The 26,830-nt window shown below is 33.3% G+C and overlaps 1 protein-coding gene across 5 annotated transcripts in view; it reads left to right on the top strand.

The window, feature by feature from the left end:
* Tent5d (terminal nucleotidyltransferase 5D) overlaps positions 1 to 26,231 on the top strand; it is a 76,568-nt gene extending 50,337 nt beyond the window's left edge. For 3 of the 5 annotated variants that reach the window (XM_076562054.1, XM_076562053.1, XM_015985933.3), the window contains exons 3-5: positions 14,321 to 14,390; positions 15,259 to 15,366; positions 19,018 to 26,231. In XM_076562054.1, the coding sequence (XP_076418169.1) occupies positions 19,037 to 20,209 (1,173 nt within the window). In that variant the 5' untranslated portion in view covers positions 14,321 to 14,390; positions 15,259 to 15,366; positions 19,018 to 19,036 and the 3' untranslated portion in view covers positions 20,210 to 26,231. Of the gene's footprint in view, positions 1 to 8,119; positions 8,256 to 10,226; positions 10,245 to 14,320; positions 14,391 to 15,258; positions 15,367 to 19,017 lie in introns of those variants that run through there. The other 2 variants (XM_042268721.2, XM_076562055.1) reach the window with 2 other exon arrangements.
* Positions 26,232 to 26,830: the final 599 nt, after the last annotated feature.

Below are 26,830 nucleotides of genomic sequence, written 5' to 3'. Positions count from 1 at the left end.
TCTTAAATTCTGGCTAAATTAGCATTAAAATCTCTTTATGCTATTTACATTAGCCTTCCATATAAATTATGGGGGCTGTTTCCATGATAATAAAATATATCACATTTGAATAAATCAATCCTAATGGGCACAGGTAAGATTGTGCACTGTATTCATAAATGCCAGTATCAGTATGGAAAAAATCACTTGAAAATTAAGAGATAGCAGTAGAACTGAAAGACAATTACTTATCTACCACTTGCCTGCCATACATGCAGCCCTGGATTTCACCTTCAGCATTATACAGAAACAAGAATGATAGAGTTTTAAATCATAATACATCGTAATAGAAGATGCAGGGAAAATGAATAAGTAAAAATTATATCATTATTCTCCATGGAATGATACTTATTATATGATGGGCACCCATTAGACTTTATTTCAGTTCCTGTAGATACCATACATCTTCACCTGTATTCTGAGATTATGACAGTATAGCAAACTTGCTGAAAGGCCCTTTGGAATAATGTAAACAGTATTGTATTTTCTTCCTTTTATTTAAAAATTCCAAACAATGTCTTTTGATCATATTCTTTCCTCTTCCCCAACTACTCTAAGGTCCTACCCACCCACCTAACTTCACATTAATTTGTGCATGCTCTCCCCCTCTCCTTCCTTCTCCCTCTTCCCCTCCCTCTTCCCTCCCCTCTTCCTCTTCCTCTCTCATTCTCCTCCTCTTCCCCTCTCCACCTCTCCCTTCCACTCTTTTTTCTCTTCTCTCCTTTTTACTTTATCTTTCCCTCCCTCCCTCCTTCCTACCCTCCCTCCCTCCATCCATCCCTTCTTCTCCCCTCTCACTTTTTCTCAAAAATAAACAAACAAAAAACAAAACAGAAACTTAAAATCAAGACAAAAGACTATAGGGCAAATATAAAACAAGATGAAACAACCCTCCCCTCAAAAACAAACCATGGAATCTTTTTTTTTTTTTTTTTTTTTTTTTTTTTGTTGGCCAGCTCCTCAAGAGCATGGAACCTCACTTGGAGTTTTGTTGGTATACTGTACAGTGATACTCAATTGGAAAAAAAAATGATTTATCCTTTCCCAGTAGATATCAATTGCAAATGGCTTCTTGGTTAGGGGTGGGGCTTTGTGTCCACTTCCCCTTCTCAGTGCTGGGGTTTTGTTTGATTTGAACCTGAACAGGTCTTGTTGTGTTTCCATGGTCTCTATGAATTCGAATGTGTTTTAGTCTTACTGTGTCAAGAAGATGCTGTTTCCTTGGAGTTATCCATCACCTCTGAATTTTATATTCTTTCTGTCCTGTCTTCCATATAGGTCCATTAGCCTTAAGGGGAGTGGTTTGATAAAGACTTTCTATTTAGGAATGAGGTCTACAAAATCCCTCTTCCTCTACACTCTCTTCTTCCCTCTCTCCCCCATCTCCCTCTTCTTTCCCCTCTCCCCCTTCCCTCTTGCCCTTCTCCCTCTCCTTCCTCTCTCTCTCCCTCCACAATGCCAAGTTGTGTGTCTCTGTTAATTACCATCTCCTGTTAGATGAAGCTTCTCTGATGAGGATTGAGAAATGTACTTATCTATGGGTATGGCATTATGTAATTAAGAGTTGTTTTATTGCCATGTTCCTTTAGCAGAATAATAGTAGGTTTATCCCTAGGGCCCATGACATATACAGTCTCAAGGTCTTGCTCATTTCAGTACTGTGAGGTATGGGCTGTATCACATGGAATGGCCCTTAAATACAATAGAAAAGTAGTTGGTTATTCCCATAACATTTTTACCACCACTGCACCAGTATACCTTACCAGCAGGTCTCTACTGTTGGTCATAGAGTTTGTAGCTTGGTAATATTGATGATTACTTTTCTTCCTTGATATCATTCAGAGTGCCTTCCAGCACCATAAACATTAGTAGGAAAGAAGCTTCTAGTTTAGCACCAGCTTGATTTCTCCATGTTCAATGACATATGTAAGTGGTGTATTTTGCAATAAGGCCTTACCCTCTGGTTGTGGAGAGTAATCCATAGCATTGACAATGACCTGTGATGTTTGGGGGGATCTATGGTAACCCCAATTTGGCTTGTGACACAACAAGATGTAACCCATTCCTGACACTGTAGGTTTTATTTTGTGGCATAAGCTATCTAGTTTGGGCATTGTCTCCCTAGTGTTTGGTGACTCCATTTAAATTCCTTTCATATATATATGTATATTTTAGGAAGTAGGTGTTCTCATGACTTTTAAAAAGTCTTTTAGTGTTAGTTGTCTCTCCCCATATTCTATCCTCTACCATATAGCATTGTTTTTGAAACATAATAGGCCTAGAATTTTTACCCTACTTCTATCAATTCAAAGTTGCATTAACAGGGACAAATTACTTAATTCTTTCCTCAGATACTAATCTTTAGAACATAGAAAATTATATTCTAGGGATATCGAATCAGTGGAATAACATATATTTAGCATGTATGGGGTTCTGTGTTTGATTCTTTGCACTACGAAATGTGAGGATAAGTAATAGCCACTTCATGTGATTGTCATAATTATTATAAGGAATATAAGTGGACTGTTTATGCGTAGTATTTAGTGAGAGCTTAACAAATAATGGTGCCTTTTACTTTTCTCTTCTACTCGATCATGTTTAGCAAAAATTTATTTCAGTTAGCTATTTAAAGAAACCAATAAATATTTGGTGGACTTTTCTCTAATGATTTGTAAGTAATAACTATAATTTGTGGCACATTTGAAGGTTGTGTTTGAGTGTGTGTGTGTGTGTGTGTGTGTGTGTGTTACTAGGGACTAAAACTAGGACCGCATACATGCTCAGGGATTGCTCCTCCAAAGATCCGTATCCCCAGACCTCTTTCAACTTTTTATTTTGATATATGAGCTCACACATTAGTCTGGGCTGGTATGGAACTTTCTCTGTGTTCCAGGCAGGCCTCAAATGCCCTATCTTCTGCCTTAGCCTTTAGAGCAGTAAGGATTATGGACCTGGACTTCCAGGTCAAAATTTGTAGGGCGTGGCTCTAAAATTTTTACTTTGAATTTTAAATATGTCTGTGTGGTGGTATGAGAACATAAGTACAGTGTTTGTAGAGACCACAAGATTGAATCCCTTGGTTGCTGGAGTAACAGACAATTGTGAGCCATTAAATATAGGTACTAAGTATTAAGGTTTAAGTCCTCTACAAGAGTAGTGTGTGCTCTTAACCACGGAGACATCTCTAGCCCCTTGAAGGCCATTCTTTCTTTAAATTTTTTCTTTATTTTACATACTAACTACAGTTTCCTCTCCCTCTTCTTCTCCTGTTTCCTACCTCACCTCTCCTACCCCCGCATCCACTCTTTCTCCCTCTCCATTCAGATGGTGTAAGGTCTCCCTTGGGAATCCACAAAGCATGACATATCAAGTTGTGGCAGGACCAAGCTCCTCCCCCCTCCATCAAGGCTGAACAAGGCATCCCTCCATAGAGAATAGGTTCCAAAGAGCCAGCTCATGCATCAGGGATAGGTCCTGATGGGACCTCCTGAAACTGAAAGGCTTCTGTAAGGCAAAGGACACTGTCAATAATACAAAACAACAGCCTAGAGAATGGGAAAAGATCTTTACTAACCCCACATCTGACTAGAGGGCTGATCTCCAAAATATATAAAGAACTCAAGAAACTAGACATCAAAATACCAAATAATCACATTTTAAAAATGGGGTACAATTTAAACAGAGAATTCTCAGTAGAAGAATTTCAAATGGCCAAGATAAACTTAAAAGAAGTGTTCAACATCCTTGACTATCAGGGAAATGCAAATCAAAATAACTCTGAGATACCATCTTACACCTGTTAGAATGGTCAAGATCAAAAATGCTAATGACAGCTTATGTTGGAGAGGATGTGGAATAAGGGGAACACTCCTCCAATGCTGGTGGGAGTGCAAACTTGTACAGCCACTTTGGCAATCAGAAGGCCATTCTTGATGGGCTAATTATGATTTTACTTAGCCTTATCCTCATTTCATTATTAAAACATCTTTTGAAAGATTTATTTATTCATTGTTTTTAATACATCCCAGCTGCATTTTCCCCTTCCTCAACTGTCTCCCAATATCACTCACCTCCCTTCTCCCCCAGATCCATTCCTCCTCTGTTTCCCTTCAGGAAAGAGCAGGCCTCCCAGGGACATCCACTGAATATGGCATAGCAAGATGCAATAAGACTATGTACTCATATCAAGGCTGGGAGCGGCAACCCAGTAGGATCCCAAGAACAGGCGAAAGAGTCAAAGAAACCCCCATTCCCACTGTTAGGAATCCCACCAAATCAGCGTGCTACAAAACTGTAAGATATATGCAGAAGACCTAGCTCAGACCCATACAGGGTCCATGATTGTTGCTTCAGTCTCTGTGAGCCCCACTGAGTTCTGCTTAGTTATGTCTATACGCCAAGTTCTCCTGGTGTTCTCAGTGCTTCTGGCTCCTACAGTTCTTCCTCCCCTCTTCCACAGGTTCCTCGATTTCCAAAGTGAGGGCCTGGTGGAGATCTTCAATGTGGGCTCCCTTTCCACCTAATGTTTGGCTGTGCATTTCTGCGTCTGCTCCCATTATAAAGCTTCTTTCTTTGTCCTACATTGTAATTAAAATTTCAGTGGTGCACATCATTTAGATGACACAAAACTCATTATCCTTACATTTATCCTTCATCAAACCCAATTTGCATTATGCTTCCTACAGTTGCATGCATGTCTTTTAAAAGGATTCATTAAATATGATAATCTATAATTAACTCCATATGAAACTCAGTCAAGAAAGCAAGCATTCAGGAGAAATATTTTTGATTCTTTGATAATTTAACATCAAATTAATTGGTGGAACATGTTATATGTAGATATGTGTTTCCTATTTTGTGTTGTTTTGAGTTTTTACAACTATGATTTGACATGTTTTACTGCCTTTAGAAAAATCATTTTTATAACAGTTTATTTGTTTGTTGAAAATGTCATACATTTATAAAATATACTTTGGTCATGTCCATCCACCATTACCTTCCTCTTACTCCCCTCTGTACCCTGCCTCCCTCCCATTTTCATTTTGTTCATTTTATTTTATTTTGTTTCTAATGATTCTCTTAGCCTAGTTAGTCTTACCGAGCTGCACATGGGTGGGGTATCATCCACAGGTGCATACTCACCATAACAGTGGCCATCTGCCTCTTGTCAAGGAAAACAACTGTCATTCTACCAGCAGCATTCAACTGCCAATAGTTTCTTAGCTAAGGATGGAGACTTAGTAGCACTTCCTCAATATTTATTTTTTTGAGAATCCCATACATGCATAGAATGTTACTTTGATCATGTTCACCACTCACTCCCAGATCAATTCCCTACCCCTGCAGCCCCCAAAACTTTGTATCTTCTTTTAAGTTATTTATGCTGTCTCTATACAGATGGGTGTGGGGCCACCCAATGGAACATAGTGGTTGAGCTACCAGGGGCCACTCCCTTAAAGAAAATTGACTCCCCTCCCCCAGGAGCATCAACTGTCCCTAGCTCTGCAAAAGTAGAGGCCGTTGAGCCCCTCCCCCTTCATGCTGTAGTGTTGACTGACTTGATATTGTGCAGGTCTGGTGCAGGCAACCACAATTACTGTGAGTTTATGTGTGCTGTGTCATGTCTGGAAGACAGCAGCTCATAGTACTTCTTTCTACTCTCTAGATGTTATAGTCTTCCTACTCCTTCTTCAGAAATGGTCTATGAAGCCCTAATTGTGAGGCAAGGTTTATATTGATAGTGCATCTATGACTGAGCACTCATAGTTGTTTATTCTTAGCATTCTGAACAATTATGAGTTTACCTTAACCCTCTGCAAAAAGAAGCTTCTTTGAGCAAGGATGAGAAGAGCGCAAGTCATGGATATAAACTGCTTTCCAAATATTTCCATTTGTTACTCTCTTATCTACCACCTAATATGTTTTGTCTGTTTCCCACACACCACTTTCTTCACTCTGCTAATCCCACCAGTAAATATATGTTATTACTCATTATCTGAAGTGATATGTAATGACAAATAGTTGCTACAATTTTTTGAGCTTTTTTATGCCAATAAAAACAGTAAATACTCCTATAACTAGATAATTGAGAATGTAAGCCATATTTAATAGCTGTTCCTGGTCAACTATATATCCAATCTCTAATGCAAACGGTTGACTCATTTCTCTACTGGTAGTTTCAGAAACCCATTTAGCATTTTTCCCATTGTCTGGGTTAAATTTGAAATTGATCTGCATTATTTCTACCTTTCTGACTCTCCAGCGATCAATTGCTCTACTGTATTTTCTCATAACAACTCAAAGGAGTTGAGTGTTCTTTCCTAAGATGTGAGAGGTTGCTCAGTGAATTTAATATGATTCTTGTTTGAAGAATTATCTTAAATTGTGTTTTAGAGTAGATCATAACTTAGTTAAAAGACAGATGAAGGTATAGATCAGTGAAAAGACATTTTATAGAGTATATGAGGGTTTTGGTTTGAGCCTCAATAACAAACACACCAATGTACATGTATATACTTAATCCAAAGACTTACACTACTTACTAGTAATCAAATAAAATTAGGAATTGTAACCGTTGGAATGGATGAATGTGAGGTCAAATGTTTAGATTGCTAAAGAGCTATTTAGTGATAGCTGTCGTTTACTTCTGCTTTGTCTTCTACCAAGTTTCCTGCTGAGCTTCCAATGATATTACACTGGATTCTGCTAATATGTTGCTTTCACATTCATATACTGATAAAAATGAAGACCACTTGAACAAAATAGATGAATGTCTGAGCAATATCTGATAGATATTTTATAGTAGTTTCCTGAATTGGTTATTGCTGACCAAGAAAATCTTTTTGTAATAATTTAGGACTTTGGCATAGTTAGTTTCCCTTGTATGTTAAATGACAACACAAAATATTTGATGTTTTATTCTACTTAAAATTTCTCTGTCACTCTATGCCTATCTATGTAACTCTTAGCTCATTTTGAGTTATTTTATCTAATCTGTTCATGAATTGCTTTATATATTTTATTCTATATTTTTCCATCTGGTTTATGATTTCTACTGATTACATTCTTTTGAGTGAGAATTAAATGAACTAATTATAGTATTTATTGTATGTAACATAAAATCTTAGTTATTTAAACATGTTCAAAATATATAAAATTGAAAAATCTATACTCCGTATTTCATATAAATATGTTCCCTATTTCCCATATTTTTACTTAGAAACATATTTTTCTTTAAAATTAAGCTATGAATATTTTCTTTCCTTATATAGAGGGTATTATCTTATAAATTATTCACAATTGTTTTGTTTTGTTTGACATGTATACTATAGTTTCAGGAAAAAAAAAATAAGCAGGTATCTGCACTTGTCTTTAGTCATTCCAAAGTATACTCAGTCCTTTACCTATTTTACTGAAAAAAAAAGTTTTTAAATGGGCTATCCAAAAGTATCATTTACATTTCCAAATAATTTGCTTCATATTATTACTTAGTAGACTATTTTCTTAATTTTGATAGTCCTATTAGAACGTTTATGAGGTAATTGTAGGGTAATAAGACAGACACTATGTTGGAACTTTGCCTTTGGAAGTTAATCTTTAGCTCTGGAGTGTTGGTAAATTCAAATTCAATAAAGTATGTTATGAAAACTAAATAGGATATTTTTAAACAATGTTAGTTTGTGAAGTTTAATGGACATTACTTTTCCAAAGTTTATATTTCAAAACTTATAACATAATTCTTACATCACAGTACATGTTATAAAACATACAGGACACTAACATCTGGCAAACTGTGAGTATCTACATGGTTTATTTAGCTTTATTATTTTTAAGTTTAAGCAAAAACAAGACCAAAAGACATGACAGTGGGATGGGGACTTAGTGAAAGGAGGAAAGAGTTGGTGGGAGTAATAATGGGTATATGAAATTGTTAAAGGATAAATTAAAATATTCTTTAATATATCCTATCAATTCTTTCATTCAAACAGTTGGCTGGCTCAAATTTCTCATTTGAAACATGGTCCTAGGTATGAGCATTATTGATGCAATAGTAATATCCTTTGTCTCCTAGCAACAGTATCCATAGTGTTGTGAAAAGTGAGGTGCAGAAACTGTGGGGAGATAAGTCGATGGGGGAACTCTAGAGAAGGAAGTTAGTCTTCAGAGCTGGAGTGTTGTTAAATCCAAATTTAAAAAAGTACATTATCAAAACCGTGGTAAGATTCTATACAAAGAAAATTTCATTATTCTGACTTTCAGTTTCTACTGTGAAAGGACATTAAAATTGATGTTTAATTTTTGTTTCATTCAGAAACATTTTATTTAGATGAAATGATATTCTATACTGAAATGTAGTTTATGAATAATTATGCTAATAATCATAACTGGTAAAACTGAGGCATTAATTAACTGAAAACTCCATCAGTAATTATTTTCATATATTTTCTGAGCTTATGAGGAAGATATGATATATATTACTAATATGTTGGCACTACCCAGAATTTCTTTTATTCATAATTTTAGGTTAAAAGAGTTAAAAAAAACTTCCCTAAATTAATTGGCTACATAGACAGATAGTGAATATTTTATATTAAGATATTTCTAACCTGAAGCACATAAAAGTAGCAGTGCATTATTAGCTCTTTTTTTTAGATAGCAAGAAGTCTTTATTTTATTTTATTTTTATTTTATTTTTATTTTATTTTATTTTTTTTGGTTTTCCGTGACAGGGTTTCTCTGTGTAGCTTTGCGCCTTTCCTGGATCTCGCTCTGTAGACCAGGCTGGCCACGAACTCACAAAGATCCGCCTGGCTCTGCCTCCCGAGTGCTGGGATTAAAGGCATGCGCCACCACCGCCTGGCTGCAAGAAGTCTTTAATTACAGCATTTCATTGAATGAAAGTTAAAATAGCAAGTATGCATATTTACATTTTTATAGATTTTTCTACATTTTTAAATTTCCTGCCTAGAATTTTTTCTTCCAAGTAAACATTCATGAGTCATCCCTTTGGTATAGTCTTTAAGTACCTTAAAAGTGAATTAGATTTTTTTCCTGTGGCAGAAAAATTTAATGCAAGTATTAGAAACAAGAACAAATTAATAGTAAACTTAGTGGATTTTGCTAAAGCAACTCTACTTTAAGCTTTCAGTGATTGGATTTTAAAATTGTTTTTTAAAAGATGCCTTTGTGCTACAGTTTTGTGTCTGCAAATGTGGGAGAAAACAGGGAAGCCCTGAATGCTTTTAGCCAAACTGAGAGTAAAATGTGTTAAAGTGAGGGAGGAGATTTCCCATGATAATGCAAGTTATGCAGAAATCTGCTGTAAACAAAACAAGGCACAAAACTGCTTGTGGGCATAAACTTTAGTTTGCTTTCTGTTAGTAAGGACTGAAAAAAAAGCTGGGAAGCTAAAATCAGTCTCTCTCTCTCTCCCTCTCTCTCTCCCTCTCTCTCCCTCTCTCTCCCTCTCTCTCCCTCTCTCTCCCTCTCTCTCCCTCCCTCTCCCTCTCTCTCCCTCTCTCTCTCTCTCTCTCTCTCTCTCTCTCTCTCTCTCTCTCTCTCTCTCTCTCTCTCTCTCTCTGAAGGTTATGTAGGTAGGGTGGGGGATAGAAAAGCTGTGAAGCCGGGCAGCATTTGCAAGGGAAAAGGGGAAAATAATTTTCAGGTTGGGGAGGGAGAAAAGATAGTATTATCATATCAGAGAAAGTTCAGTGCTAAAGGAGAATGGAAGTAATGGATGGTCTGCCTAAGCTATGAAAAACTCACATAACTCGGAAGTACGAACCCCCCTAAATTGTATGACGACACGTTGCCATGGAAATGGTTTTACGCTACAAGAGGGGGATGAGCCTGGGAGAAAGGGAAGTCTGTGGAGTGGGTGAGTGGGACTGGAGGGGTGTGTTGGGGAAGTCATTTCAGCACCTAGTAGCCCTTGGACAGCAGCAGTGTAACAGCCTTTCAGCTGTTTGCAGGAGCTTGCTTTCTGTGCTCTTTTCCTGAAGCTCATTCTTTCTTACCTTCTTCCCTTATTCCTCCCTGTATTTGCAACATTTTTTTATTTCTTTCAGTTTCTCTCTTTAACACCCCCAACCCCGTTTTCTCCTGCGTGCTTACCAGCAGTCTTCTTCCGAAGCCTTATTCTTGTATCCTTCCCCTTCCAGTTGCTCCTTGACTGGTCGGATTTGAAGAGATCAGCAGTTGGTAAAGTGAGTTCTAAGGGCGGAGAGGGTATGGAGAGGGGCTGGGAAGAGTCATGAACAGAGGTTTTTGTTATGTGTTTAGGAGAGATTTTGTTTTGTTTTGTTTTCTTGGACTATTCTGGTGAGTTCCTACTTTCCTGCTTCTTTGGATAGTATTTGTGAGTCATGTGGAGCATGTATGTGGGGTTGACTATAATTCTGGAGTCCTCTTCAGTCTCTATACAGTCCTTAATCCCTGATTCCTGACAGGCATATACTTAAGAAGAATTAGAGATCTTAAATGATTTGGTAAATGTTTATTGGGCTTATGGATTTATTATGAGTGTCGCGTTAGTTAAACAGCATTCAGTACAGAGAGCATGATATTTTGTCTCATTAGGTAGCTTTGGCTTCCGTCCAGGAAGCTCTTTGCACTTTAGAGACTTCTCACTAGTGCCATAGCCACGAATTCCATTGAAAGCAAACTGGAGTTTTATCTGACCAATTCATCTCTCTAAATTTTGCAGCAGTTTCCAGAGGCGACAACTCTATTGGGTAATATCAGAAGCAAAAGTATCCCCAAAGTAACTATAGAATTTTCATAGTGATCACCCTCTTCCAGGTAATAAAAATATAGGAAGAGGAAGAAAGATGCTATAATGTCACCTCTTTCTACTTTTTACTGTAAAGGATTTGTGATAACCCTAAAAGGAAGCAAGAAATGATTTACTTAGAAGAGTGCACACTTTTAACATTTGAAAGCAACAGATAACAACTAAAGCACAATAAAGAAAAATGAGCAGAAGAAATGCATGCATGTGTGTTAGGCAAGAAAGGGAAGTGATAAGGGTTTTGTTTGTTTTCTGGAATGGCAACAGGTTTAACCTGATGTGAAGGCATTCCTTTATGAACGCCATGCCTTTAAATCCAAAGGTATTTTTTTCAGCCCTAGTGTTCCTTTCTTAGGTGAATAGGTGCCTGGCATGTTTCTTAATTCTTCTAATACACATTTCACCTAAGCCTTTACACTCAAAGGCCTTTTGCAGCATGATTCTACCTACATAAAGAAATGTTGAGAAGTTTCTTCTCTGTACATTAGTGACAGGATATTGGTTATTTGTGTAAATATATGCAGTGATAATACTTTGTTTCTTTGAGCAAGAAGTGGACTTAAGCATGATATTTGAAAAGACATGATCATAAAATACAGACAAACATATAAATACTATCAGAATGGAAAATACATTACGGTATTATTATATGCCTAAATAGAATTAAAACCTTTAACAATCCCATCATCTTTTAGCACAAGAGAAACCGACGTTATCCCTTGCCCAGCATGACCCTAACTCTGATTAAAAGCATTTTTCCTCTTTGAGAACTATGTCATTTCTAGTAGTTTAAAGTATGCATAAATAACTTCATTCACAATATAATTAAAGATCTTTATTTTTAAAAACTAAGCAATTTAGAGTTAACACCCTTCATACAAGCTTCACAGTTATCCTAGTATACATTTGTTAGTAGCTAAAAGTTTTGAAAATGACTATATATTTCATTAAGAGAATCCAGGACAAATGGATATTTGCAACTGTTTTTAGGATATGGACTATATTGAAACTAAAATGAGTTTGTGGATTGGCCTAAATTGAAACTATTTTAATATCAGTAGTGATGTGTTTCATTTTTCAGAACCAAATTTGGAAATGACTAATGCCAAAAGTGAACACTATTGAGAATATCCATGTGAACCTTTAAACAAGACTTGTAAAATCAACAGGGCATTATGGAATAAGTGGCACAGTATTTTTGATGTAGCTATTCTTCTAAATCTTGATTATATAAAGTTTTCATATACACAATATTAAAAGCTTAGTATAAGCCTTCGAATAGCTTGACCTTACTGTGAGTTCCTCATGCTTACTTAAATACATTTGGCTCTTGAATTTGGCTCAGAATTACATATCTGTATTACACTTTCGAATTCAGCAATGCATAGAAAATATTTGAACATGTTAGTTAGTGGCCTTTATAAATGTTTATAGTTTTTAATTAAAAATCTTTATCATTTGCTATATTTAACCAGAAAAAGGTTTTAGAGTTACATTTTATTAGTTTTTAATTCAATAAGCTAACAGAAAAAATTCCAAAAATGAAAAAACTAATTTGTTTTTATCATTTGAACAGATTATAAAATATCTATCTGTGTAAAAAAAACTGGTAAACACTTTGTGATTATGACTTTTATGAACATCTGTATAGATTGTCAACAGAGCATTATGTTAAATTACATCTTTTAGATAACATAGCTCCTTTAATATAATACATTTATAGTTGAAATACAGACAAACATTTCTGTTTCATTTGTAGGCAAAACCTACTTTGAAATTTATAGAGCAAAGGGATAATGAATTTAATTTAAAGTAAAAATTAGTTCTTTAGCTATCTTAATTCCTATTGTGTGTATGTGTTTTAGACTCTAGCATAACTTATAACAGACAGTCATAGTAGCCACAGAAAATTGGTCTTTTTCATGCTGTCCCAACTAAGAATCTTCATTTAAATTTTATTTATTTTTATGTCAATAAGTGTTCTGCTTGTTTGTATTTCTATGCACCACATGCATGCCTGTTGCCCACAGAATCCAGAAGTGTGTTAGATCCCCTGGGACTGGAGTTACAGATGGTTGTGAGCCATTATGTGGAGGCTGGGAATGGAACACAGGTCCTCTGGAAGAACAATCACTGTTCTTAACTGATGAAACAATACTCCAAGCCCGATTCTTCATTTAAGGGGGAATCTAAGTGTAATCTGAACTAGTCTATGGAATAATATGCGTCTCTTTGAAAAGACATACATTATGATTTGTTGGACATTATAAGCATTACATGCTGTTATGTGGGTATATATAGTGAGTATCCAGAAAAGAAAATATGCATAATTACTTTGGATTTAGCTTAACTGGGCTACTAGAGAAACCTTTGGTATGTAGAAAGTCACTGCAAATAGAAAATACATTTAAAAGGCAAATTAGGTTTGTTTATTTTTTGTTTAATTTATTTGCCTCTATAATCAAGCAACTAAAGTACCATAGTTCTCTGCTAGAACAGGGACCACGTTTACCATATTTCAAAATAATGCACTTGCTTTGATATGTACTACTTATACTAATTTCAGTATCCTTGTTTGTAGTGTTAAAAATGAAAAGGAAGTTAAGTCTGATGGTTACAATAATTTGATTGAGTTCCTCTTATTCTTATATAGCTGTTATACTATTTTATTCTCAGAGTTCTTGATATCCTTGACAATTATTACAGCAAGATAATATGTTTTGAGAAATTGTCTGTTTGACATTACAAATAGATTTGGAGGGAAAGATGGCAAAACAGTACACATCTTACATTTTCATCATTGATTCAGATGCAATGTAGGACCGAAACCAGATAGCACATCTTTCTGACTTTCGTCTAGCTTAGTAATTTCAGGTATCACACACTTAATATTATATTAAGTATTTGTTTAAATTTGTAGTCAAATGTGAGTAGGAGTTGTCTTTATTTTATTTTTGCGGTGCTGGTGGTTGAACCTAGCACCTTGCCTATGTCAAGCCAGCATTCTATCATTGAGGTACACACCTAGCCTCTTAGAGTTTTCTCTGTATTGAAGTTATATGTCAGCCTTTACTTTCAGCAGATCAAAAGCATTGAAAGGGATTTCCTTGAGATGATTATCACTTTTCATGATGTTTTTGATGGTCTTTATTATTAATGTTAGCCAGTATTCTATTTACTGCTTTACTCAGTACACCATAAAAATACCAAATCAATCAGTGTTTTCATCATGATATAAATAGAATTTTCTTCTTGAAATGAACACTTTCATTTTGAAAGAGATAATATTCAGTTGTCGGTAATTTATATTTTAATTAAATACAGCAGTTTCATTTCTCACATGCCTTAATCTTCTCTCTAGAAACAGATGTAGTATATCAAATAAAATGTGCAATACCTCCTTCTAGTAATTAAATAATACTTCATACTTCTTTGAACCTATGAAATATGGTACATAGTATAACCAATGTCCATTTCCTTATTTAACTATAGGTGGATACCAGTCTTGAAGTTTTCCAAAGTAAGAGACATCTTCTGAATATAAGCATTTACTATAAGGAAGGTAACTAGCAACATTTCTGTCTTAGAATCACTACACAAGTTTTAGACTTTGTTAGATTTAACATCTAGTTGAAAAAAATAATATTGTACTATTAGAATGCTGATAAAAGCCTAATTTAAAAGAACATTTTCTTGGATTGGAATTTTCTGTTTGATTCATTGCAGTTTTTATTTTTAATTTATTTTGTGGTGACACGAGGTCAATATGAAGTGTCTTTCCCACTTTCTCCGTTTATCATTTTGAGATAGCGTCTTCTCACCGAATCTAGAGCTTGCCACTTCATCTATACTGGCTGGCTAGTGAGCCTTTGAAAGTCCATGTGTCTCCATTTCCCCACCTCTGTGATTATAGACATGCACTGCCATGCTTGGTTTTTATTTGGGTGCTGGGGACCCAAATTCAGATCCTCAAGTTTACACAGTACTTTACTCACTGAGCCATAGCCCAGACTTCAGAGTAGTTTTTTTTTAATGTAATGGAAGTATCCAAGTCATTACATGAAGTATGGCTGTTGATAATAATGGTCCTTGGTCATTTCTTATGTTTTCTTTAGTGATATGATTCTTAAAGTATTGTTGCATCAACACCATCTGGGAAGTTGTTTAAATGCCTATATTCAGGTTCCCCTTTGACCTGCTTATTCAAAAACCCTGAAAATGGGACCTAGAAATATTTTACAAACCCTCTATGTAACAATGCATCCTGAAAATTAAGAACTTCTATCTCAGAGCAATTATTTACCATCATTTCTTTAGTGTGTATGTCTATATATGTGTATACATACAGCTTGTAAGAATATGATGAGGAACATCAGATTATTCATGTATGACATGTATCAAAATGCTCTTTTGGTGTTTTTCTTCTTCAGACTGGTTGACTCATGACTCTACTCCATAAGATGAAAATTCATATCTTGTCTGAAATATCCACTGAATCATATTGACTGTATAGAGTTCTTGAAAGTTATCTTTACAAAGTAAGTTGTAAGTCATTCATCTGTCTATTTGAAGATAAACTTCTAATATTAGTAGAGTTGGAAAATTATTAGTTTCACTTTTATTTCTGTGGTCAGAAGGATAATAAGTGTGTGATAAGGAAAACATTATGATTTATTTATTATATAAATGACCATTTCTGACCCTTTGTAAGATCTTGACAATTCACTTGCCTTATTTGCATTCCAGATGAATTTAACCAATTAAATAACAGAAACAACTGAGTTTTTATTTCAATGTCTACTAAAGTCTTACATATTATATCATATTTATTATAGACGTTGATATTAATTATGATAGATAAGAAATGTGTTAGCTTAAAGGTTAAATAAATTGGAAGAAGCCAGAGACTCAGAAGATCTTTGGGAATGGACCAATATGAACATCACATTTTAAGACTGATTAGGAATTTCGGCTTTTGTACTTGTGTTCAGGCTTAGGAGGCAAATTTTTAAAGGAGATTTGTCTTGAGTTTGGACTTTTAGCCCATGAAAATATATTTTTTGTACTTCATATTATAAAACCACACATTGTATAGCTGACAGCTCTGTTTAAAACAACATCATGCAATAAGCAATGTGTATAGTTTTATTGTACTTCTAACTTTATGATGATAGGCACTCAAAGATTACATTGAATTGTGTTTTTAGCAGATTGTTTTAATTTTTTATATTTGATATATGAATTGACTATGATATATGAAAATACAACTGTTAAGTTACATATGATAAGTCATTAATTTAGTGTTATAGGTAATTATCAGAAAATGAAAATAGATAATGGTTATGTGAAAGAACTATAACATTATGGCCTAATCTTGAATTATCTATGTTAATAGAGATGAGCATTTGTATAAGAATTATAGATTCCATATTAATAAAAAAATCACGTGTATATATTCCATCATGTTATACTTTACTGAATTTGGTGTGTGACTATATGTGTGTATATGTTGTATATATATCATATTACATATATGATATATATACTTATGTATATGATATAGTATGGTAATTATGATGTTTTAAAATTTTGTGATTCATGTTTCTTAACTACAGGTGACCAGAAACTTGTAATTTAAAATTCTTCAGTTAGTAACAATATACTTACTTAGTAAAAATTAAAGTTTATGTAAAATAGAAGTTTACTTAGTTGTAGCAAGAAAATTCTAAAATAAAAATCTGAACTGGTTATTTAAAAACATCATTTAGATAGTTGAAACATGTACTAATCAATGACAGCATTTCCTCATATCCTAGCAAATTGACTTCATGTCTTTATATTTAACAAAGGCTAATGATAAATTATTGTACACACATATGTATAATTAAATATACATATATATAAACACACACATATATTCTTAAACCTTCAGGCTAGTCTTGATACTAGAAGACTTAGAATCATTAGCATAGGTGTCAAGTGAAGAACAGAATTCTGTACACTGATGAGCAGTTTCTCTATACCACATTTCTGCCACAAACTGAAAAGAAATGTTAATCTTCTTTGTTTTCTTTGCAAGATCTTAGTATGCTTTTTTTCTTGGAAAGAAAATGCTTTTCCCTCCCTTTATCCTGTAATATCTATGTGTAGATCTAGGATTTTAAGTATCTCTTCCTAATTTGTTTTATATGAAAGACTCCTTTTTGATCAGTTGCTCATTTATTCTGGCAGTTAGTTCATTTACTCATGATTTGATTGACTATTTCCATATAAAGTTCCTATGGACTTCTGTATAGAAAATAATTTCTTAATATTTAAGAAAGTATGTATAGCAATATGAATATTCTCCTCTCACAGGTTATAAGACTAGTATTAAGCCATTGAATTTTTAATTTTTACTAATATTATCAAAGGAAATTTTCCACTAATGAAACAGAAATTTCCACTTTTAAAAGAAATTTTAATATTAAGGAAGAATTTTAAAGCTTATGACAGCTATTTAAGTTAGTTTACACTTCTAAAATATTTATTAGATAAATTGTAGACCTTCCTAAAATATTTACACAAGTCCAGATATTGTGATGAACTTTATTTTCCAGACTGATAACTAGAACATAACAAATTGTTAGCTTAAACTAATTCAGTGATAATTCTAGGAGAATGTATTTTAAGTAGTGTTATATTTGCTTATTAAATGTTCTAGCAATCAATGTATATTCTGTATATCCTTACTCCTTACATTGTTAATTTTGCTTCCTAGAGCAATTACTTAAATCCAAAAAACCTGAAGTAATTTAATTCATCCCACCCATGTTTAAGGTTTGATTTGTATACTCACATAGTTGGTCAAACTATACAGATATTCCCAATAAAACTGGTTTAAAAGAAAACAAGCAACCTACTATATAAACCCTAACATTACATAATAAAAATATACACTGACTCTTTAATTTAATTTATGAGGATAATATATAGAGGACCACGATAAGTTTAGTTTTCTCACTAACACAGATCTGCTGTTACTTAATCATTGAACTGCCAAGACTGTTCTGCAGATGCCAGATTAGGTAATTCTTTTGCTGTACTTATACCTGAGATACATGCAGTATTGAATTCTAAATATTTTTATTATTCTGATAGCTCCATAAATATGCAAGATATGAATGCTACCTATATAAATCTGCTTTAAGCATAATAGAGTTTATTTTCCATTCCTGGAATTCAGGAAACAATACCTAGTTCAAAGACTATGTCCATGATGGACTTCATTTACTTTCCTAGATTTATTTGTTTGAACAGCTTAATAGTGTATTGGAAGATCTATGTAATCACTTTAGATGACCTAGATACAAAATTATATATAGTTGCACTCATCATGTTTTTATAAAAAATTAAATTCTTTATGCTTTCCATTTGTAAAATTTTCTGAACATAATATATCAGATACTAGCTATCAGACACCTACACTAGATGTTTGTAAAACTCAGCAATCTTATGCTTCTCTATATTCTTGCTTAATTTTGCATGCAAATTTGGTAGTTTCATTTTTCATTTCCAAGTAAGTGTCATTATTTCTTTCACCTGACATTAAGTCATCTCTGGGCATATAGAACAAGTCATGAATTACATGCTATCCTTATTCTCAAGAACCTAGAGAATTAATAATATGATAGAAGATTTCCATAGTGGTATTTAAAATGGGAGCAATGAAATATACAAAACTCAATAATGTATTGTGAATGATTTTATAATTATAGAATTAATTATTATATTATATATTAATTCCATTTTGCCCATGCTGTCTCATCTCAATTTAAGTTACTGACAGCCTCAGTGTTGTACTATGATTAACCTATAAATGGTATTTATATGATCAAACACCATAATTATCATGTTTATATGAGGAATGATTAGAAAAGAACACCATTTTTATTTTATGAATTATATATTTACAGTTAATCCCTGAGAAAATGTTTGAACTTATTAACAAACCAAATATTTTATATAGTCTTTGTGACCTTTATTTTTCCATGTTTAAGAATATTATCTATATATCTATTAATAACGTCCTAGTATTTACTTTGTTTTTATAGAGGATAAACCTGTTTTGAACTTCTTTCATATGCTTTAGGTGTAACCTTAGTTTTAAGATGCTGACATTTTCTCTTAATATTTTTCTTGCCTCCTAGTTGATCGATTGACTTCACAATGTCAGAGATCAGATTCAGCAATCTCACTTGGGATCACATTGTCACACTGGATCGCGTGTTAGATGAAGTAATCCCAATTCATGGAAGGGGCAATTTCCCCACGCTGGAGGTAAAACCCAAAGATATTGTTCATGTTGTGAAAGATCAACTCATAAAGCAGGGCATTATTGTTAAAGATACCAGATTGAATGGCTCTACAGCAAGTTACGTACTCGCAAGCCATAATGGAATCAGCTATAAAGATTTGGACATTATTTTTGGTGTTGATCTACCAAGTGACCAAGAATTTCAGGTTGTTAAGGATGCAGTTTTAGGTTGTCTACTTGACTTTTTACCAAAAGGTGTTAAAAAAGAAAAGATTACCCTAAAGACAATGAAAGAGGCATATGTGCAGAAAATGGTCAAAATTTGCAATAACCATGATCGTTGGAGTCTCATCTCTCTTTCAAATAACACCGGAAAGAATGTAGAACTAAAATTTGTGAATTCACTCAGACGACAATTTGAATTTAGTGTAGATTCTTTTCAAATTCTTTTGGATTCCATGTTAGATTTCTATAGTGTCCCAAATGCTAAGCTAACCAAAGAATCCTGTCCTGTTGTGGTGGCTGAAAGTATGTATGGGGATTTCCAGGAAGCAATGATACATTTGAAATACAAGCTTATATATACCAGAAAACCTGAAGAGATCAGAGGTGGTGGCCTTTTGAAATATAGCAATCTGTTGGTTCGTGATTTCAAACCAGCTTGTCAAACAGAAATTAAGACTCTGGAACGTTATATGTGTTCTAGATTTTTCATTGATTTTCCTGATGTAGCAGAACAGCAAAAGAAAATTGAATCATACCTCCGCAACCATTTCATAGGTGAAGAAATAAGCAAGTATGACTATCTTATGACCTTGCATGGAGTTGTGAACCAAAGTACTGTCTGCCTCATGGGTTATGAAAGAAGGCAGACTCTTAACATGATCACCCTTTTGGCTTTGAAAGTACTTGGAGAACAGAATATATTACCCAGTACAGACAGCGTAACTTGCTTTTATCAACCTGCTCCATACCTAGTTCTTGAGAGAGGGTACCCAAGTTATTATGTAGCGTCTGGGCTACCACTTGTTTACTTCCAGCCATGTCCTGCAGTGCGGTTTCCAGTACAAAATGATATGATGTAAGAAGTACACATACCAGAAGCATTGCTTAAGCACATCTGAAAAGCAATTTTCCAATTCTGTAAACGCTAACATTTACTATTGTGTAGTTGCCAACTATTTTTCACCAATTATAGCTTAAATAATCGTAATAGATAAGATATCATCTCTAAACTAACTTTTAAATGATCTTCAAATGTGACTGGAAAAACTTTCAAATGTAGTGGAATACTTGAGATGATTTTTCAAATCTTACTGACACTTAAGATAAAATTCACTTGACCAGTATGTTAAAGATGCCTGTATCTTTGGCTAAAGTATAAAAGAACACTTTTCATGTTATAAATGGACATGCATAGTGAAGACATATTTAGACATCTTTATGTCCAAGTTCCTTGTTACACTGTATTTTTCTTAGCAAATAGTGCCGTGAAATTTTAGTGTTTAAATTGAAAATATGTGATTTCTATAATAAGAAATTTAAATAATGTTAAAAACCTACATTTCCCAATAAAATTTGTTGGGTTAAAAATACTACTAAAGTTTGAAGAATCACTAGAAAAAAAAATGTTCTGGAAAACAGTCATTTACCCTCTGTATAATAATTAGCTAATATGTGGATTGAAAAATTCCTTTCATCTGGACAACCAATAAGATAACTTATTATGCAGGGGTTTTGGCATTTAAATAAGTTGAAAAGAAAAAAAATAACCAACTCTGAATGTGAAACTATTTTATCATCATTTCCTAAGAAGAAACTAAATGGGACAAAAAAGAGAGAAATACCACCACCAACAACAGAAAGTTAGAGAATTTAGCCATGACATTTAAGATTTTGGGCTTATTTGATCAACATCCTGGGAAATTTTTGTTATTAGTAATTGAAAGCACCTACCACCAAATAAAGCACTTTCACTTTTCTAAGACCAAAGATTGGTTTATAGTATGTTCCTCAATGTTAAATTTCAGTTAACACCATCCTTTTTCAGTAATTGTGTATATTTGCCATTATTCTGAGAATTTATTCAGTAATCACATATCCACTATCAAATCTATGAATGGGATTTAAAATTAATTTCTCTCATATGATAAGAAAGCCATTGATCTGTTATCTGGGATGGTAATAACAAGCTGTTCTGAATAAATGTCAATAAGGCCATCCGAAAACTTAAGTACTTATTTTTCCATCACAACATGAACAAGCAATCAAAATCTGAGAATGTGCTACCTACAGACTGTATTTAAAGTCTCATCTCAGCATTATAGTATTGAATACAAAAGTACAACTTCTAAGGAATTTTCAAATAGCCAATATTTCTGACTTTTTTTTGTATCCATACATCGCTGGCCATTGCCATATTTAAATAATTACATGTATATTACAGAATCCCAAGGCTTTAAAATATTTGTATTTACCTCTTTGGGAGGACAAAAAAATAAAAAGTATACTAAGAAATTGTATCACTGTATCTATATACATCATGCATTGGCTAAAGCATAGTGATCATTTTTTTGTGTCCTAATATATACACTTTACTTTTCAGAAAGTGGGAATACATATACATAAACATGAACTTATTCATCATTAAAAAAGTAATTCTAAAAGATACAGGGAAAATACTCGAAAATGAAAAGGAGTTAGTGTTAGTGATGCCATTGCTAAAGGCTCAGTATTTCCCACAGTAGTTCAGTAATAGAATTGTGAAGGTGTCTGGGAATATCTTATCACATCTGTGATCCCATTGCTTCTTACTGCTATTTCCTCCAAACTCTCTAATTGCTAAGAGGCATTTTTCCATATTATTATCCTAAAGCTTTAAATTGCAATGTAGAGAATGGCCTAAAAGGATCATGCTTTCTCCTAACATTTTAAGTGTCTTGTTCTCTTATGAAAAAGCTCCACATAAATGTCTAATATTTTCTCAGGTTAGAGAATCCAAACATGTTGAATGGGAATGATATCATAAAAGAAAAAGCTTTAGCCTATTCCTCATGACTTTGTTTCTCTAAATAACATCACCACGCTAAGCCTTCCTTTATTGCCTACTAACCAAAAAGGATTATGTATTCAATGGCATGTCAGCATCTCTCCAGAACTAGTGTAACTGCCTTAAAAAAACAGTACTAATTCCTTCTGTTCATTGGTTTACTACAAAGCATTTTTGTATGTAAACAGGTGCCAGCCTTTTTTTTTTACCTGATGTAATCCATAGAAGTCATTCAATAATTTTAAAACTCCATTCCAGCATATGTCATTTCATCACCAGACACACACCAGATTGCCCTTGATTGCTTTAACTAGTGTTAAAATCCAGGAGTAACAGGAAAGGCACAAAGCTACACAGAGAAACCCTGTCTCGAAAAACCAAATAAATAAATAAATAAATAAATAAATAAATAAATAAATAAATAAATAAATAAAATAAAACAAATCCAGGAGTAAGTTTTATTCTGAAAGTTGGTTTTACTTTTTAACATCAGTAATGTAACCAAAACCAAAAGAGAAAAAAATGTAGTTCTAACATTTCTATTAGTTGAATTAATTGGGTTTTAGCCACATATTCTTTTAAACTAGAATATTCTTACAGTTCACAAATGTCTACATATTATAAAAGATCTAATGGGGTATGTAAGACTTTTAAATAGCCTTCTGCTAGTCTCTAATCTACTGCTTTAAAAAGAAAGGATTAGCTTGTTTGGGGTGATATCATACAAGTTAGAGGAGATACACTACTTGGAAACCAATTTTATGTTACTGATATTTGAACATAACACATTTTGCTTTACTTTGCTTTGTTATGGGAGGATGAGATTTTTTGAATGAATTAGAACAAAACTCATTTTTATAAATATACACCTTGAAAGAACAACAGATGTTTTATAGATGATTTTAATGCATGTGGTTTATATGCCCCCTCCAGCAGGCAGACCTCCATGTCCTATAGAAGGAGTGCCACATAGATGCATCTTTTAATGCCTCCGAATAAAATCATTAACCCCTGTAAATGAATAAAATGGCCCTCTTAAGAGAAATAGTGTATCAAGTAGCTACTCCTCAAAATTATCCCAAATTTAAAATGATGGTTAAATGTCAATCCAATTAATTTGGTGATTTCTTGTATAATTCTAGACTAATGGAGAAATATAAAGTATTCTCTTTAAAATGCTAACTAACCCATCACACATTATAGATATGCCCCATTCATACATATTCCTTAGGCTAAACTATGGAACCCAGAAGGCTGTGATTGGATTCTTGTTAAAGACCTGGTGATGAGTAGGGGATACTGGTCTCTGCGAAAATGACATTACAGAGCGGTATGAGAATACTAACTAATATAATACTTGACCTTTTATTTTTACTATAGTAGAATAACTTGAAAGTTTTCTACATAAAATGAAAGCTTAATTCCAAAACAAAAAGGTAAAGATATTATCAAATCCTTAACTTGTGAAATCAGAATGTGTGTTTATAGTAGTGTCTTCCAAATGCTTTGAAAATTAAAAGTAATTTTAGGAAATCATTGATATGTATACTTTCTATTTTAAAAAGGTTTTATAATTTTAGTGCCTCCCAACAATAATACAACCCATATTAGCAGGTTTTTGAACAAAGATAACTACAAATTGTAATTTTATTTAAGTCATGAGGATGACTTTCTTGAACATAAGTATTTCTTCATACTTATCTTCTTTACAGATTTAAGAAAGAGTTTAAAGGCACCTTTGGTACCCTGACTTCAAAATCCAATACTTTTTCAGGAAGTAAACTCCAAATACATGTTGTTGACTAACTATTGAAATTGTATTTTCACTATTGAGTAAAATTCTTTCAGATTCAGCTGGCAAGTTAGGAATATATAAAACTGTCTCCTTTGAAAAGCACTCAAATGAATCTTTAAAGTCAAAAGCAAGATACCCTTCTATAAAATACCATATCTGTGTACCAAAACAGAAACTATATACATGAGGTTATATGATTTAGTCATGTTGAGGGCTATATTTAAACATACTAGCCATAGAGCTATATTAATTTCAGTAGCTGTTTACTAAAACAAGGAGAATAATTGTAGAAGAGATATACAGCTGCTGGTAAATCTCGACAGCTTCCAAAAACAAAGGAGCATTAATACATTTCTCTGGAAGAATGTTTTGTTGTTATCTTTATTTTAAATATTTTAACATACCTAAAGCATTAAAAGTATACTTATTAATAAAGCATCATGTAGTGTTCTAACATGTGAACATTGCTGATGCTTAAATATGATTAGTACATGTGTTTCCTCAAACATGTATCTGTTCTTTATGATGAAAACTAGAGATTTACAGTAATGTGTGTTATCTGTAGTAATTCTACTGAAGAGGAAGGTTTTAATTCATCTTGTTTCTCTTCTACATTTTCCTCATTTACTAAAATGGCACTTCTGTTTTTCTTAGTGACAGGATAGAAAAATTGAAAAACTAGGGGCAATTTTTTATGTTTATTTTACAAAAGAATAATTCCTAGTAAAGATGGAATCTGGAACTGTTAATTTACTAAGATTGTGTTCATAGACATTCCATTCCAGAAAAGTAACTTCCATGTATGTATTGCAGAGAACCCAAAGTTAGGCTGTCTGATTTTCAAGATATCTCATGCCTAGAGCACATTAACAATCATTCAATAAGCTTAACTATCCCAGCAAGATTAGAAATAGCCCCTTTCATTAGCTGAAATTTTCTGATCTCAACCTATTACTGTTAGATAATGTCTTCTGATTGCCATTTTATAGGTCAATGTAGAACATCTGACTTCCTCTTTAAATTAAGACCTTCTGCTATTTTAAAGCAGGTTACATATACCTTGACAAACACTGCCACCTCACATCTGTACACTGCCATTAGATTTAACTGAGTAGTGTCCTCTTTGGAAGCTTGTGACTTGTTAAACTTCACCTGGCCCCTGTTTAGATGAACTGAATGTCTGTAACTTTGCCTTCTGGTTCAAAAAGGATTAGCAGGCACAAAAATGTTTTCTTTAAAGTCCTTCTTGATGTTAAGGGAATGTCTTGGCCTGCAAAACAAAGAAGACAAGGTTTCAGATAATCTAGACCATAAATATATCAATCAATAATGAATGGTGAATGATTAATCTGAGTAACTTTCTCATTTAAGATACAAAATGACTACTGCATACAATAAAAATCTTACAGTATAATTTCAGTAAATTCATCTGACAAAAAATAAAGTTAGAGCATATCACTTCAAAACTAAACAAGTTATATACATAAGTATTTCTCTTCAAGATATGTTTCAAAATTCAGTTGATTTAAACCAGTTAAATTGTTTAACATGAAAGAAAATATCAGTAATACAAATGATGGTCAGACTGGGAAAATAAATAAAAACATCTAACTGTAGTTGCCCAGGTCCACATAGAGGAGGTTGCTAATAGCATTCTATACTCAACTATATAAAAAAAAAAATGATGTTTTAAACACTGAATTGTTTTGTGTTTTGTTTTAGGAAAGCAGGCAATATAAATATAGCTTTATACCGTTTAAGGTGCCTTTTCTATTTTTATAGTTCATATCACCACTTTTAGTCTCTTAGTACAAACATTTTGAAGTGCTGTAATAAATTACAATGATTCTGTAAATAAAAATTTTCAGGACTGTTTCAGGACAGATGTCTGAAATGTCCAAAGTTTGGTGAACTGTGCATATTTGCTTTAATGTTGAATGTATGTTAAATAAGAATATTTTTGTACAATGTTATACAATTTCAAGACTTGTATTACTTTTCTGGAAAAGGTATTTTGCTGTTTGACAAATAATTAATATATGAAGAGTGAGGTATCTTTTGTGGAAACTATTTTTGATTCTGATAATAGTATAAATGTATGTTTTGTTGTTCACTATATAGCTCTTATACTTGTATCATTTGCTTTGTGTGTTTGTAAAGTTGATGGAAAATTTAATGTAGATATTGTTATTAGATTGAAATGATTTTTGAAATAAAATGACCATGGAATATGCAGCAGTGCACTAGCTGCAAAATGGGTAAATGCCTGTTATTTCAAACTTAACCACATAAGTTACTTAAAGTATTTTTTAAAAGAACTGCCTTGAGATTTTTCCATAGGGTTTGTATAGAATCACAGTTTTCATTAAAGGTGGCAAATATGGAACACAAGAAACTACTGGCCTTAAGTATATTATAGCTTTCTATAAGGAACTACTATCACCATTTATGAGAAATTAACTGATAACACTATCAAATACACAATACTATCCACAAAACCTAAGTATATAAATGATTTGTATTCATTTATTTCCCATAGCTTCATTTGATTTTTTTCATTGGTAAACCTTTTTTACTCTCTTCCCCCATTCAAATTACTGTTATCTATAGTGCATTGAATGAGATCATAAATGACAAAAAAATGAAATCAAATGCCAGAATCATTTAGAGAAATGGACCAAAATGATATAACAGATACTGTATCTACACCCTTACACACACACACACACACACACACACACACACACACACACACACACACACATCACACCTTTAGCAGAACTTGGTGATATTTTGGATAAATGACTAAAGAATGAAAAATAATTTTGAACAGAGCCATCACTAAAATAATGAACATTGGTA

Source organism: Peromyscus maniculatus, chromosome X, assembly GCF_049852395.1.
Source record: "Peromyscus maniculatus bairdii isolate BWxNUB_F1_BW_parent chromosome X, HU_Pman_BW_mat_3.1, whole genome shotgun sequence".
Classification (NCBI taxonomy): domain Eukaryota; kingdom Metazoa; phylum Chordata; class Mammalia; order Rodentia; family Cricetidae; genus Peromyscus; species Peromyscus maniculatus.
Note: the sequence above shows the minus strand (reverse complement) of the source record. Positions and strands in the feature narration are given on the sequence as shown.